This window comes from Strigops habroptila, chromosome Z, assembly GCF_004027225.2.
Source record: "Strigops habroptila isolate Jane chromosome Z, bStrHab1.2.pri, whole genome shotgun sequence".
NCBI lineage: Eukaryota > Metazoa > Chordata > Aves > Psittaciformes > Psittacidae > Strigops > Strigops habroptila.
This window is the reverse complement of record NC_044302.2, coordinates 62,775,588-62,792,223: the sequence shown is the minus strand read 5'-3', so window position 1 is coordinate 62,792,223 and position 16,636 is coordinate 62,775,588. Positions and strand designations below refer to the sequence as shown.

At 36.4% G+C, this 16,636-nt stretch overlaps 1 protein-coding gene across 12 annotated transcripts in view; it reads left to right on the top strand.

Moving 5' to 3' along the window:
- VPS13A (vacuolar protein sorting 13 homolog A) overlaps positions 1 to 16,636 on the top strand; it is a 114,051-nt gene that overhangs the window by 73,920 nt on the left and 23,495 nt on the right. For 8 of the 12 annotated variants that reach the window (XM_030511525.1, XM_030511524.1, XM_030511534.1 and 5 more), the window contains 11 exons: positions 3,575 to 3,613; positions 4,692 to 4,820; positions 5,446 to 5,579; positions 7,361 to 7,490; positions 7,796 to 8,031; positions 9,762 to 9,915; positions 10,728 to 10,874; positions 11,441 to 11,522; positions 12,806 to 12,875; positions 13,428 to 13,533; positions 15,709 to 15,822. In XM_030511525.1, coding sequence (XP_030367385.1) covers positions 3,575 to 3,613; positions 4,692 to 4,820; positions 5,446 to 5,579; positions 7,361 to 7,490; positions 7,796 to 8,031; positions 9,762 to 9,915; positions 10,728 to 10,874; positions 11,441 to 11,522; positions 12,806 to 12,875; positions 13,428 to 13,533; positions 15,709 to 15,822 — 1,341 coding nt within the window. Of the gene's footprint in view, positions 1 to 3,574; positions 3,614 to 4,691; positions 4,821 to 5,445; positions 5,580 to 7,360; positions 7,491 to 7,795; positions 8,032 to 9,761; positions 9,916 to 10,727; positions 10,875 to 11,440; positions 11,523 to 12,805; positions 12,876 to 13,427; positions 13,534 to 15,708; positions 15,823 to 16,636 lie in introns of those variants that run through there. The other 4 variants (XM_030511527.1, XM_030511526.1, XM_030511531.1 and 1 more) reach the window with 2 other exon arrangements.

The following is a 16,636-nucleotide window of genomic DNA, read 5'->3' as shown; positions in this document are numbered from 1 at the left end:
GCCCAGGCTAGTGTTCCGGGCAGTGGCGTGCGGCACAGCGTATGTTTCCAGCCATCCGGTGGTTGCTTCCACCATGGTAAGTACACAGCGCTTGCCTTGGTGGATCGGTGGAAGTGTAATATAGTCAATCTGCCAGGCCTCCCCATACTTGCACTTCAGCCATCGTCCTCCATACCAGAGAGGCTTTAACCACTTGGCTTGCTTAATTGCAGCACATTTCACATTTGTGAATAACTCGGGCAATAGTGTCCATTGTTAAGTGAACCCCTCAATCACGAGCCCATCTATATGTTGCATCTCTGCCTTGATGGCCTGAGATGCCATGGGCCCACCGGGCTAAAAATAATTCACCCTTATGTTGCCAATCTAAGTCCATCTGAGCCACTTCAATCTTAGCAGCTTTATCCACTTGCTGGTTGTTCTGGTGTTCCTCAGTGGCCCGACTCTTGGGTACATGAGCATCTACATGGCGTACCTTCACCACTAGGTTCTGCACCCGGGCAGCGATATCTTGCCACAATGCAGCAGCCCAGATGGGTTTACTTCTGCATTGCCAGTTGCTCTGCTTCCATTGCTGCAACCACCCCCACAGGGCATTTGCCACCATCCATGAATCAGTGTAGAGATAAAGTACTGGCGATTTTTCTCGTTCAGCAATGTCCAAGGCCAGCTGGATGGCTTTCACCTCTGCAAACTGACTCGATTCACCCTCTCCTTCAGCAGTTTCTGCAACTTGTCGCAGGGGACTCCACACAGCTGCCTTCCATCTCCGATGCTTTCCCACAATACGGCAGGACCCATCAGTAAACAAGGCATATTGCTTTTCACTCTCTTGACAGTTCGTTATATGGTGGGGCCTCTTCAGCACGCGTCACCTCCTCTTCTGGTGACATCCCAAAATCTTTGCCCTCTGGCCAGTTCATGATGACTTCTAGAATTCCTGGACGACTGGGATTTCCTATTCGAGCTCGCTGTGTAATTAGTGCGGCCCACTTACTCCATGTAGCATCAGTTGCATGATGTGTAGAGGAGACCCTGCTTTTGAACATCCAGCTCAGCACAGGCAACCGGAGTGCCAGGAGGAGCTGCGCTTCAGTGCCAGTCACTTCTGAAGCAGCTCGAACCCCTTCATAGGCTGCCAGTATCTCTTTTTCAGTGGGAGTATAGCTGGCCTTGGATCCTTTATATCCCCGACTCCAAAAGCCAAGGGGTCGATCTCGAGTCTCCCCTGGAGCTTTCTGCCAGAGGCTCCAGGTAGGACCATTCTCCCCAGCTGCGGTATAGAGCACATTTTTCACATCTGGCCCGGCCCGGGCTGGTCCAAGGGCTACTGCAGGAACTATTTCTCGTTTAATTTGTTCAAAGGCTTGTTGTTGCTCAGGGCCCCATTTGAAATCATTCTTCTTCCGGGTCACGTGATAGAGAGGGCTTACAATCGAACTGTAATTTGGGATGTGCATTCTCCAGAACCTAAGCTTGTGTTTCTTTCTTGTTAGTTGGTGGAGACATTGCTGTTATCTTGTTGATCACGTCTGTGGGGATCTGGAGACGTCCATCTTGCCATTTTATTCCCAAAAATTGAATCTCCTGTGCAGGTCCCTTGACCTTACTCTGTTTTATGGCAAAACCGGCCTTCAGCAGGATTTGGATTATCTTCCTCCCTTTCCCAAAAACTTCCGCTGTATCGCCCCACATGATGATATTATCAATGTATTGCAGGTGTTCTGGAGCTTGCCCCTGTTCCAGTGCAGTGTGGATCAATCCATGGCAGATGGTAGGGCTGTGTTTCCACCCCTGGGGCAGTTGGTTCCCAGAGTACTGTACGGCCCTCCAGGTGAAAGCGAACTGTGGCCTGCACTCTGCTGCGAAAGGGATTGAGAAAAACGCATTGGCAGTATCAGTTGTGGCATACCACTTGGCTGCCTTTGACTCCAGTTCATATTGAAGTTCTAGCATGTCCGGTACAGCAGCACTCAGTGGTGGTGTGACTTCGTTCAGGCCACCATAGTCTATCGTTAGTCTCCACTCTCCATTAGACTTTGGCACTGGCCATATGGGGCTATTAAAGGGTGAGCGGGTCCTGCTGATCACTCCTTGGCTCTCCAGTGTACGGATCAGCTTATGGATCGGAATCAGGGAGTCTCAGTTGGTGCGATATTGCCACCGGTGCACTGTTGTGGTCGCAATTGGCACTTGTTGTTCTTCGACCTTCAGCAACCCCACAACAGAAGGATCCTCTGAGAGACCAGGCAAGGTGGACAGCTGCTTAATTTCCTCCGTTTCCAAGGCAGCGATACCAAAAGCCCATCTATACCCTTTTGGGTCTTTGAAGTACCCTCTCCTGAGATAGTCTATGCCAAGGATGCATGGAGCCCCTGGACCAGTCACAATGGGATGCTTTTGCCACTTCCTCCCAGTCAGGCTGATTTCAGCCTCCAGTACAGTTAACTGTTGGGATCGTCCTGTCACTCCAGAAATATAAATGAGTTCCACCCCTTGATACCTTGATGGCATCAGGGTACACTGTGCACCGGTATCTACTAGAGCCTTATACTTCTGTGGGACTGATGTGCCAGGCCATCTGATCCACACAGTCCAGTAAACCCGATTATCCACGAGCTAACCTAGATTTTTTATTTATTTATTTATTCAATGCCTGTGTTGTGGTATTTTTACTTTTTTTTTTATGTGTGTGTGTTTCTCACATTACTCTCTTACATTTGGTTAATCTTCAAAGAAACCCAAGCTTATTGAAATGTTAATTTGTATCTCAGCTTGCTCCCCTTTTCCCTCCATTCTATTTTTGTAATTTTAAGCAGAGTCCTTTGTGCTGCTTTTCCTTTTTTATCCACTCTTCTTTCTTAGTGACAGATAGACTGTCCTCTCGGGGGAAAAAAGCAATTATTATGTAGAACTCATTTGCTTGTGGACATATTCCATGTCTGGAAAGCAGTCCATCTATGAAAACTTTAATTACTGTTTTTAGAAACATCTGTTGTTCTTCAAAAGGCTGTAATAGAAGTTGTTAGACAGTGATTAGTATGAAACTACTTGCTGAGGATGGTCCTTTTTAGGTATAGTGCGAGTCAGTTGACCAGCATGCATCCTTAGAGAAAGAAAGCAAACATTGCCGAAGACTTTACATGAGACCACTGTTAAATACAAAGATCCTATTATGGAATGGAGATTGTTGTATAAATATAGTATTAGTGAAGCACTTAGCAAATGTCTCATAAAACATTTGGAAACAGCATCATTTTGTGACACATTCTGTGGCTAAAGACTATTGTAGAAATTTATGTTTTGGTTCTCTGTGGTTGATTCTGTAACTTTTTGTTTAGCCAATTCTTTTATTTTGGTTTTTATTATAAAGTTTTCATTTACTGTTGACTGAGTCTCTTTGAATTTTCTTTGGACTCTCTAATTTTCTATGTCCAGACTTACTTGCTGTGTTTTGTGCTAGTTTACAACACAATTCTAAATTTCCTTTGTCTGTAGGATACATGTTGATGTAGATAACACCTTCAATCTTGCTGTTTAACTATATTTTTTTCCTTTGTCTTCCTGCTTCCTGTGGTGTGAGAAACAATGGGAAAGGGAACTTAGTGGCATGGTAAGTTGGTGAACTAATCTTTCACCATTGAAGATTGAATTCTAGGATTCAGATGCAATTTAATATAAACATCTCGTTTCTTAAACTGTGTTGGAGAAAGATGTTCCGAAAGTGTTGGATGTTGCAGGTGAACAGTGTGAAATACAGGAAAACTGGTCTGCCTAGTCAGACTTTGGCTCTTGCTGATTGAAAATTATTGTTAATCGTAGCTTGTTACTGTGGCAGGACTCAGTTAGTAGGAAGCTTTTCATTAGTTAATATTAAAACTTTTGTCTTCCCTGCCTCCTCATTTTATCCATTTCTGTAAACTGTTTAAAAGAGATTGTCTGAGGGATTTTTAAACCCAGAATGGCTGTGACTTCAGTCAGGTGTGAATAGCAGAACGTGCTCTCTGATTTAGCTGCTTAATGCTTCATACTTTGTTTATATGTTTTATACCCACATATAGATGTGTGTGTGTGTATGTATGTGTATATGTATTTTTTTATATATATATAAAATTTTTTTATATATATATATAAGAAGTATTTTGAAAGAACGGCTAGTACGCTGATGTCCTGCATACTCAAGTTACGTGGTATATTATGCTAATATCCCCTTTTTTCAATGATTGTCACTATAAGATTGATTTGTAATTTATACTTATTTGGCAAGAGGTTTTGTTGATTGCTGTTGTTGTTTGGTTTGGTTTTTTGGAGGGTTTTTTGTTTGCCTTTTTATTGTTTTGTAAAAAGCTTGGCTATTTTGGTGGTGTAGCTATGCTCAGCTTTATAGTCTGGATTTTGAGTACATTATCCATTTTAAATTACTTCTTCACATGAATATGAAGTCTTACTGTTTTCATTTTTGTCTCCTTAACTCTTTTGAATCTTCACTGTAGTCTGAATTATTTTTTATTTCTTTTCAATTTACTGTGTTCAGGTAAGTATTACCTTAGGGTTTTTAATAGAATTTCTGATCCAACTCACTACACTTTTGGTTAGAATTTTAGTAGATGAACTTCGGGCTAAAGTGAATTCCATTCAACATCTAGTTTGTTTTCCCACTTACTTTAAAATACCTGTTTGTTTTTTTTTAGTGCATTCCTTTTTGGCCTGAAAATGATGCCAACAAACTACTTGTTAGAGTTGAAAATTCTAATGTCCTCCCAAAGAAAATAAATTTTGATAAGCAGGAAAACTGTCTGCTACTGCATTTGGACAACAAGGTAAATGGTAGCCTTCAGAAATCAGATAACACAACATAACTGCTTCATTTCCATTCTCAGAACTTTTTGTCTTCCCATACAATCAGCTAGTGCAAAACCTTAGCTGGGGAAAAGATTATGTATGTGCAGCTGCAGAATGTCCTGTTACATTCTCATACTCACTTTCCTGAGTGTATACACACAGATACAAGTAGGCTAAGAAGTATTTTACATTAGTTCCAAAGTAACATTAAGTTACTTTTCAAAGAAACTACAACTCCACTAAATTTACTTCTGTGTTGCATATGGTCTCATCTAGCAATAATCTTAAAATATATGAATGTTTTTAAAAGTAGAATGTTTTGGGGGGCATTAATGTATATGAATGGTTGAAGATTCCTCTACTACCAGCCTAAATTTTGACAGTACAGAACTCCTCCATATTTTTAATTACTAAGTGCTATGCCTGTTACTTAGTAATTACATCTGGGAAATACTTTGAAGATATGTTAAAACAGGTTGTTTGTTTGACTGTTTGATGGTTTTATCTTATGAGAGTAAAAGCTTCCCAAAATATTTAAATTACATTTACTTTATTAGAAATTAATTCCACTGTTACTTACTTCATAATTTTTATATCTGATAGCTTGGAGGAATTACAGTGGATGTTAACCTGACTGAACATTCTACAGTGATTACCTTTGCTAATTACCATGATGGCGCAGCTCCATTTCTATTAATAAACCATACTAAAGAGGAAATCATTGAGTATGGACAAAGGTATGTAAGAAGAATTTTAGTGTGGATGTCTGCACAGAGAAATGTGAACTGTTATTTCATGTATCGTAAGTATTCCTATTTCTAAACATGCCCTAAATTTGTCAAAGCACTAAAAAAAAAAATCTCATTTTCTAAATTGAAGAGAATGAATAGTTAACAGAGCAGTATTATTTAGTGCTAGGTGTCTGTTTCTACAAGTAAAAAAGCTGTTTTGTGAGCTAAAGCAGCTCTCTGTTCTCTTTCTATATGAATTTTTTAGCCTTGTCCTTTACATTGATTTACATTCCTGGTAGGGGCACCTACCAAATTTTCTAGAACTGTGCAGGTGTTGACTGTGCAGAATAAGTTGTAAACGTAATTAGGTTTGAGACTTCCACTGTTCTGTCATACTTAGTTGAGATTTAGCTGAAAGAACGTGTAAGAACTTAAAGGAGAGATAAGGAAATGGATTGAAAACTGGGTAAATAGTTACATAAATTATGTCAAACCAGACCAAAACTAAGGTTATTTTAACAAATATGAATTATCTGTACTCAGTAAAATATGGTTCTGCACCTGTATGCAGCTGTACTGATTCTGTTCTCAACCTGGAATGTGTTTATAATGCTTTGCTTCTGTAAGCAGATACTGTGCAATGCTAAGATAAGCATATCTACATCAGTTTTGACCTGTTTCTTTTAAAAAGCTGAACAGCCTCTATCATTTTTTCCTTGCAGTCTGTCAGAGCAGTGTTGTTTACAGATTTTTACTTGCAAATTGGAAGAACTGCTAGTCAAGTTAAGCTTGCAGCTGTTTGTTCCTGTTTGAAGAACAGAGCCTATTGTTTACTTTTCTTTTTATCTGTAAAGATTAGTAATTTTTATATTTTTACCAGGATTTTGGGCATCCCTAGTGTAAATTTGATAAGTATATATGTAACTTTTGTAATGAACTCTGGGGAATAGAATATTTTAGTTAGAAGGGGTCTACAGTGATTATCTAGTCCAACTGCCCGATCAATTCAGGGCTGACCAAAATTAAAGCATGTTGTTAAGGACATTGTCCAAATGCTTCTAAAACACTGACAGGTGTGGACATTGACCACCTCTCTAGGAAGCTTGTACCAGGGTGTGTCCACTCTTTTGGTAAAGAAATGCTTTTTTTATGTCCCGTCCTGGCACAGCTTTGAACCATTCCCACATGTGCTATCACTGGATCCCAGTGAGAAGAGACTAGCACCTCCCTTTCCACTTCCCCTCCTGGGGTAGGCTTCTTTCAGAGAGCTATAGAAGCAACTCTGCCAGTTTTTAACTGTATGTGAGGGAGAATGGAGTTTACAATCTGTTTGTCTGAAAACATCTTGTGCATCCATATACTAAACACTGCACTTTTTCCCTTCAGCAAATCATGTATGAGAAACCCTTCCTAAAGAGTGGATTTTTGAATACACTTTTCTTGGAATATTAATATCAGGCAGCACAAATTATGAGTTTTCCTTTCAGCTTGCAAGCTCCACTGTCTTTTTTCTCTACTTACTGTTTCCCTTGTTAATCACAAGTGGGGAAGAAAATAAGTGTTTACAATCTAGTGTGTATACTTTATTTATAAAGCATGTATATGTATTTTGAAGTATAAATACTGTTTTTATTATTTATTACTGAGAATGGTTTTGTGTGTGGTTTTTTTATGCAGAATGTTTTTATTTTCATTATTTAAAAAAAATTTGTTGAAATGCTAGAATATGGAGGTCACAGACATAAAAAAATTTATTGACATTTTAATTTTATATTACTTTGCGCTAGTTCCCTTAGTGAATTGGAAGACTGTCTTCAGCCAAACAAGGCAGTACTGTATACTTGGGCAGACCCAGCAGGATCTAGAAAATTGAAATGGAAATGTGGAAATAGAATTGAGGAAATTACCCCGAAAGAAGTACGTTTATTATGTGAATTGCCTTTTAATGGTAATATAGTATCCTTCTCATCAGTGTACGTATGAAATTCTATATGCAATGAGTATGGCAGTAACAACACTGTTTTCTGGAGCTTGTGCCAATAAGTATTGTCTTCAGTTCAAAAGTGTGTGTGTGTGAGACTGTTGTAAAACTTCCTAATTTAATTTTTTTCCTGTACCTCTCAAAAAAATATCTCCTATTGTTGTGCTAAGACTTTTGGATTTGCTTGTGTAGTAGCAGAATGATGAATAGAGTTGTAAAAACTTTTCTTCTTTGTTCATAGGACAAAATGGAAACACTCAGCCTGGACTGTAGAAAAGTGGTCTATTTAGTGTCATTTTTTGAAGGTTTGCAGCGCATTGTCCTGATCACTGATAATGTGAATGTATTTAAATTGGCGTATGAAAGTGTAAAAGCAGAACTAGCAGAGCAAGAAATTGTTCTGTCTTTGCAAGATGTTGGAATTTCATTGGTAAATAATTATACAAAGCAGGAGGTGTCCTACATTGGAATTACAAGGTAACATATTTTGTGTGCAACTGTCTAAAATTTTTCAACTTCACAGAATTTAATTTTGAAATTTCGTCTGTGATTGAAGAGGAAAAAGAGGTCTGGGTGAGAGTATTTAGGATTAAACAATTTTGTTTTCTTGTTGTAAAGAGAAATGTTTTCACTCTGTTTTATATTAATGCGTATGCTTTCTATAGCTGGATGTACATGTTTTTGCAACACAGAATTCAAACTCTGTATGGCAAAACTCCCAGCAGGTTGAAAAGAAGTATTTCCTGTCCGTGTATTTTGGGGAATCATAGTAGAGTTTTAAGGAGTAAGGTCTGTGGATAGTTTGTGTCAGTGGATTTTTAGGTCTTTATTATAGAAACAAGTGCTGAATTCCGTGTCGAAAATCCTGATGCAGTAGCAGCTTGCAGTTCTTTTTAGTTTTGATTGAGGAATCATGGTGACTCCAAGGCGCTAATACTTTAGGTTTTCTACTGTAACATTTCAGAGGGAAGCAGAAAAGGAACTATGTAATGCTTGAGACATACTTCTATATATTCATAGCCATGAAGTTGCTAGAGTGAGTTTTTTTTCCTCTTGATTCTTTGCATCACACTGCAAAACAGAAAAGAAAAACTTTACATACATGTATACTTATTCACATCTTATTCACAAATAAAGCCCTGATCTTTGCCCTCACTTGAGAAACTGAGCTCTGATAACTATCCAGACAGTTGAAACACTCCATTAAAAGTGGCAGCTAATTGCCTAAATTCAAAGTAGTGTTGAGATTTCACTGAATCAGAGTTTTTTGTAGCAGTCATCCATAGTCACTAGTCTAGCAGTACTTGCTCTTTTCTTGTTAAAACCTGAGTGGATATCAAACTCCTGAAAGCCCTTTCTAAAGGCTTCAGTGAAGAAGAGATTTCAGTGAAGAAAACCCTATTTTTCAGAATGTTCCCATTTGTGAGTGTCTTGTTACAAAAAGAACAGAAAAGGCAATTTGTATCAAACTTGATGCAGAAATAAGTTTCACCATGGTAGTTCTGGCATCACATTGTGGGGTTGGGAGGAAGAGGAAAATAAGGGAAAATTCCCAGCAATTTCAAGGTAGTACTCTTTTTTGTAGCTGCTGTTTTGCCCTTTAGCTCACCTTTTTTTTTTTTCCTGGGTGGTTCTGCCGTTGATGTATCAATACAGACAGAGATGTAGCTGAAAGGGATTAGATTAGGGAGCTGTGTCTGGAAGTCTGTGTTTATGGGGTATGGAGGAACTTGTGGAAAGGCGAAACAACCTACGCCTGTCTGATAGTGTTGGTTTGTGCCCTGTTGTGTGCCTTTGGTTGAAATCAAACGTGAGCTTCTCGCAGAAGCAGTGGAATTAAGCAGAGTCCAGTGCCATCTAAGAACAGTTAATTTTTTTGATGTTTTATTCATAATAGAAGTAAGAGACAGAAGAACTGATTTTTGGGATACAGCTTTCTGATTAAGCATCGTTACATGCCCATCTTCATTAAAGCAGGGAGATATGCTGTTAACTTTTCTTTTTTGCATTGTATTGTAGAGACCGGCTTCCACTTAGTACCAAGAAGGCAGTGGGTGATTTGGGTCACTTTTCTCTACTACAGTAGTTCTTTATGACGTAGTTTCTCATTCTGTAGTTATAACCTATTAAAAGCCATAGTATGGTAGGTGGAACTTGTGTTGAAATAGCTAATCATTCTCTCTTGGTCCTTTGTTTTGTTTTCAAAGTTCTGATGTGGTTTGGGAAACAAAACCCAAGAAGAAGTCAAGATGGAGACCAATGAGTGTTAAGCAGACTGATAAACTAGAACAAGAATTCAAAGATTACAGTGAGCTAACTCCTTCAGAAAATAAGATTATTGAGCTGGAATCAAATGTTTTGGTAATACTGATAGTTTTCTATTGTTTTCATGTATACACAGAAAAAAGACAATGTATCAGTTTTGCTATCTTTGAAGAAACCTCCAGTGAAAATTGAGATGATTGATTTACCTAATCCATTTGAAAACCCTCTTTATCTCTGTGTAGGAAAAAAAAAAATCTGTGGAAAAAACTCCAGAAACGTTTGAAAGCTTACCATAGACTTTGTTGTTAGCCTCTAACTTTGAAGTGTAACATTTTTGCAGGGGCTAAATATTCTTAAAGCTGTAGTAAACAAGCTTTGCATTTGGTTCATTTATTATACTGGGAAGGTGGGCAGGGTGTTTTAGCACAAAATCTTTTCAAGTGTGTTATTGTGGGGTAAATCAACTGTCATTCAGCCACATAAATATGAAAAGATTCCAGAAAGTATTCTGTAATGTAGAAGCACATTATGCTCCAAATACTGCTGTCCTTATCTCTAGATAAATTATAGATACCTCCAACACAATTCCAGTGAGTAAATGGTAAATGAGCCAGTTTTTATCTGTCATTGACCAGTATACTACTCTGCCTTTACTCTGGAAAACCATATATTAAACTGCAGTCCCCCAAATAATGCAATATTTTGTAGTTTTACTTCTGTTGAAATTTATGGCAAAATTAGATCGTTGTAAATAAAGTTATGACATCTAACTTAAAAGCTGCAAAACTTTTTCTGCTAAGCTATGTTTACAATGTTAATGAAATGAACAGTGTACACTTTAAAGTATGTTTTAAAAAGCAGTCATTTGAAACACATAGCATACTGAAGTTTTTTTAATAATGCAATAGGTGTGTTTAACTCCTAATGGAATGAATATGAAAATTCAACAACCACATGAGATTCCTATTAGAAGGAATTATCTGCCAGCTTTAAAAGTAGAATACAGCTCATCTGCACATCAGAAATCCATCAGAATTCAAATTTACAGGATACAGGTGAGTCTTGTAGAAAAAACCCAGTGTCTTATTTATTAAGAAAAAGCAACTTCCATGGAAACTTGGATTTGGTTTTAAAATTGTTTGGATTTTTTATGTTTTGAATTTAATTGTACTCATTGGCTTTTACATCACTGCTTCTAAATCTTTGGAAATACTACTTCCATAGTTTTGAAAAAAAGAAATCCAGACAACTATCACTGCTTAGGAAAAACATTTACCGTTCATCTTCTATGTTTTATTCTTACGGCTTTTCTTTATAACCAACAAAAAATAGGTATGGTTTGTTGTCTTGCATCTGTTAAAGTTGTTAAAACCAAATCCTTCACAAAAGTTCTGTGGACCATTTATTATTACCACTGATTTATTGAAGCTTTTCTAGACTGTTGGGATTGGATGATTTCATTTTGACGAGAGAGCTATTTTGAACCACAACAGCAGCTTTTTTTTTTCTGTTTTTGAGTTGGTGTAATACTACAGGTAATGTTCATAATTCTTGATTTCGAAATATTTCACTATTGAAAAGCTAATGTGCTGTGACTTGTCCTGTCCTTACCCCCTATTAGATACAAAACCAGATTCCTGGAGCCATATTTCCCTTTGTGTTCTATCCTATTAAACCTCCAAAGTCCATCACCTTGGATTCAGGTTTGTTCTAGTTTAACATAATCCATACTTCTGAAATGCCAAGATAACTTGCTTGTACTGAGTTTAATTATGTCAGTTTTATCAGATGAAGTTTGTATAAGCTTACTAACTACAGATAACAAATACTAATGTTAGAGATAGGGAAGCAGTTTGCTTTACAAAGAAGAGATATAGAAAACCATTTAAACAACAGAAGAAAAGGAGTTTTTTTCCATCTTTCACTGTCATACCTTTTAAGCACATATTCTGACACACTAATTCAGTGCTCTTGGAGAGTGCAATTTGAAAGTTCATCAAATTTAAAATGGGCTCTTAGTGGTTGCATTCAGACCACAACTGAAACTTAGTGCTGACTGAAGAGTTGCCTGCTGAAAACAAATGATCAAATTGTTGCTTATCTTAATGGTAGTGAATCTGTTGCACCATTTATGTATAACCTGCCTTTGGAGTTCTGGGGCAGTGAGGATTCACTTTTCATCTTTAGTTACCTGATTTTTCCGTACTGCCCTAAATAAATTGTTTATCTTAATCGTGTTGGGGTTTGGGTATTTTGAGCTTTTTTTGCTTGCACGCAGTAGACAACCTAGTAATCTATCTGAAATAATCTTAAGTAATGTGTGCTTAGAATTGCTTATATGAGGCACCATTTAAAAGCTCTGTACATGGCAAATTATATTTTGCCTATTTTGTATATAGCTTTATGACTTCTCAATTGCTTGGAGCATAAAGCTTAATGTCAGTATACTATGTGATGAAGTGCAGTCTTTCATTAACTTAAGTACAAGGTCGCTTGGAAGACCAGAGTAGTGTCAGAAGGGATTCTGAATTGAGACAGAATACTGCTACTAATTTTCTACAGGAGATAATAAGCTGTCAGGTGTTTGTTCTAAATACAGTCAATTTAAAATTACAGTGCATAAATTTGCAGATTTATTTATTTATTTATTTTTAATTCTTGTATCAGACATTGCAGAATCTTATTCCATGACTAGGTAAATTATACAAAACTAAGATTTTCTCAATATTAATTTTTAAATTAAAATGTCACATTTTTGTAGATCAGTGAAATACAATTTTGATGTTCCATTTCATCCTTGTCTTCCTATTTCTTTCTGTTCCTGCTCTTTTCCCGTATTTGTTTGCCAGTCATATTCATTATGTAATTCTACTGTACAAGACTGAGAAAATCCTGAACATGTATGACATTTTCATATTAAAAAATATAAAGGTATTCTATCATATAAAAATTCGTGCTGATTTCTTCTTGTTTTACAACTTCATAGCACCAAAACCATTTACTGATGTCAGTATTGTTATGAGAACTGCAGGACATTCAGAAATATCTCATATTAAGTAAGTATTTTGACATGCTCCATCTTTTTTTGCTATTGATCATGTTTAATGAAGCTTTAAAATTAAAATTGTTATAAGGGAAAACATAATGCTAGATAATTTTACACCAACTCATTCTCGGAAAGATCAGAGCACTTAGAAATAAAAGCTCAGCCTGCTTTATTATATACATAATTGCAGAGTGAAGCAAGGATTTTAAAGCATCTTTTTAATGAAGATTTCTAGTCTTCTTTTAATTTATAAAAAACAGTGCTATATACACTTTTAAATGATGCTACTTGATTAAAATTATTCTGATTACAGGAAACGCATTTGTCTTACACCACTACGGGGAGCCTGCTTTTCACTAGCAATGGTGAATCCCTCAAAAAAACCCAACAACAAAACAAAACAAAAAACAGAACAAACAAACAAACAAACCCAAAACAGAACAAACCTAATAAAACAAAAAACCTGAACTCAATATATGTGTCCTGAATACCCTAGATTAAGTTTTGTATGCTATGCATTTTTGCAAAAGACCTTAATAATTGGGTTTTGTTTCATGTGTAGGTATTTTAAGGTCCTGATTCAAGAGATGGATCTCAGATTAGATCTTGGCTTCCTATATGCGCTGGTTGAATTCTTTACACAAACTGATGTGCTGAATGACCAAGAGGTAGAAACATTTTGTTGTTTAAAGATTTTTAAAGTTTGTAATTATGAAACTTGCATTTTAAAAAATTAAAAACGCTTAGTCTTCTGTGTCCATAATATTGGTTAATTACTGTGTCTGGGGCCAATAGGAAGCTGTGAGGTTTTTAAGTGTTACAGTTGGCAGAGGCAAACAGTAAATTCTTTCTCTTATCCTCATCTTACATGCTATGCAAAGAAGGCTTCAGAACCTTCTGAAAAGAATGAAACTAGTGCTGTTGTAGACTACTTGGTCTTACTAATGCCTGAAGGATCAGGTAATTAAGATGGGAAAGAAGTGAAAGTAATGCTTTTTTCCTTAATGTAGCTTACTTAACAAATAAAAATAAAATCTAGGAAAATTTTGGCCAGGAAACCACTGAAACTTATCTGCCCATGAGACCAAGAGCATGTAAAAGTAATTGAGATAGAGGTTGATTAGAAAGTGAAAAGTGACTGGCAATTTGATGCAAAATTATTAAATTGGAAAATTATATAGTTGACATGTTGATACTGAGAGGAAAGGGCAGTGGGAGTATGTTACTGTATAGGGAGAATGGGAGGAATTTGTACATAGGAACAGTAGAAATAAATACAGCAATACAGATTGCAAGGTAGTCTGCTTGGGAGATAATAATAAAAACTCCAGATGCAACCACAAAGCAACATCCAGAGTTTCTTGGATTTGACAAAGAAAACCAAAAAGGTGATAAGCTATATAGATGCAATGCAGTTATAATGTGTATTTGGCTTGGTGTTCCTGTTAAGAGTACTGAAATTTGAATGTCAGTACACAACAAACATAATAAATTACTTAGCAGAAAGTGTATTTGTTTTGTCTATATCTCAAAAATGTTGCTATTGAAAAATGAACCAGAAATATTTGCATAAAAGATCTGCCTGGATGAGTAGAACAAAAAGGTCCTTTCTAATGGGGCATTAAAAGCCAGTCTTAGTATGGCAGGTGAAAGGTATGCTGGAAAGGTAACTTACTTTGCTTTTATTTCCCCATATCTACACGTTGGAGATTAAGAAAGTATTACTGCTCAGGGATTATACTAAAATAAGGAGAAAATATTAAAAAATTGCTGCAGTGTAAATATGTATTGAAAATCCGAAGGAAGTGTGGAACAGGTGTGGGAATATGTTGTCTAAACTGGTGATTCCCAGCAGCGTTCTAGGGCATACAGTCTGTTAAATCTGCTTTACACCAGCTGTACCTGTGAATTCTAGATTATTGTGGTAGTTTGGAGAATTACCTTAATTTTCAGTGTGTGGTTGTGTAGTGGAAAAAATACATGATTGTATTTTTTTTTTTTCCTGTCTTTCCCCTCCCAATGGAAAGATAAATTGAGATCAGCATTGTTAGCTGAACCACTGAATCCAGAAATTAGTGGAGGCCCTCTTCTGCGCTTTGTTTTTAGTGGAATTGCAAGGCGTTATTTTAGGATTTGATCCCTACCTAATATTTAGTGCTCTGACTGTTTTGCTTGTTTAAGTAGAAAGGTGGTACCTGGGTTTCGTGTTTCGATAGGACACATTATTTCAGGTACAACTTCTTTGACTAGTTAAGTCTTTTCTGACTATAACTTCAGAATTATTATTTTAAAGTTTTTTTTTGTTTTTTTTGGGTTTTTTGTACATGATCAGTTCTTCAAAACTTGTTGTAAAGGAACTCTGTCTTTTGAAGGAGAGAAAAGGGCTAGATGGTGGTCTTCTCAGAGTCTGTAAAAGTCTAGTTTCTATATGACAGGAAGTAGTCTTTAGTCTATTTTTTTGTATTTAAAAAACTATGTATTGTTTTATGTGTTCAGAAGGGTATATATGTATGTCCTTTGTTTGACCTAGGTAAAAAACAGACTTTACTTGAAAATATTTGATATTTGAACTTTCACTAAAATATGTATTTTTTAATTTTGTTTTTTTTTTTTTTTTGCTATGAAATACATATATCTTGTACTGTCTTTTTATACGTATGTTTCCTCCTCTTTGTATAAAAAAAAAAGTCCTCTAAAATGCTGACTCCTTAAGTAAAAACATAAGATAGGAGTGTATGAGTAGTATTGGTCAATGACTAGCATCTCTGACAAATACATGTTTGTCATGGTAGTTTTATATAGTCCAAATCTTAAAGTAATGTATTTTGAAAATGCATTCACAGCTAGAACTTTTCAGAAAGGATGTTGAATCTCTTCAAGAAGAACTGATGAGTGTATCATCCATGGATACGTCACAAATCAGCTTGTATGAATACTTTCATATCTCTCCAATTAAGGTATACCTGTTCGCAGTATAGCCTATGTTATCTCTCTTAACTGAAGATTTTTTTGTCTCCTGCATGATAGTAGGCACTGGAAATGAAGAAACATAGAGGTGAACTAGATGAGCTTTTTAAGGTCTCTTTCAACCCAAACTGTTCTATGATTGTACAATCAAAAATAAAACAAAAATGTTCTGAAGTAGTGCTTTCATTGTTACCATTTACTTATATGGCATTTACACTAATATTATTTATTAAATATTTACATGAGTTGTTCGTTACTTCATTCCTGTCCATGACTTTTTTCATATACAGTAATTCTTTTTATTATTTAAAATGGTATTTGCAAATTTAAATTTATATTTGCAAAATGCTATAGTTTTTATGGGCAATGTGTTTTGGATTAGGTTATGAGGTAACTTCTAAAAACCATATGCAGCCAGCATTACTGTGCAATGACATTTTCTGATTTATTGCTACTTCCTGGAAAAGCAGTTTTGCTTTTTGACTCCAGTAAGGTCTACTTTTGGCTATTTCTTCATTCCTGTAAACACTTAGGTGCCGCTGTTGAACAGTATGTATTTCCATACTTACATGGAAACCAGAGTCTTTTGTGCCCAAATCTAGCTCTCATGCATTTTTTAGCTTACTTGTCTTTTTTTTTTGTTTGGTTGATTGGTTGGTTGGTTTTGTGGTTTTTTTTGGTTTTTTTTTTTTTTTAATTCTTGCATAGCTGACATTGTTAAAACTGTGATGGTACATTGTAGGCTTTATAGCACTTCTTCATAAGAGAATCTCCCCTCCATCCCGTGGGAAAGGGATCAAAGAA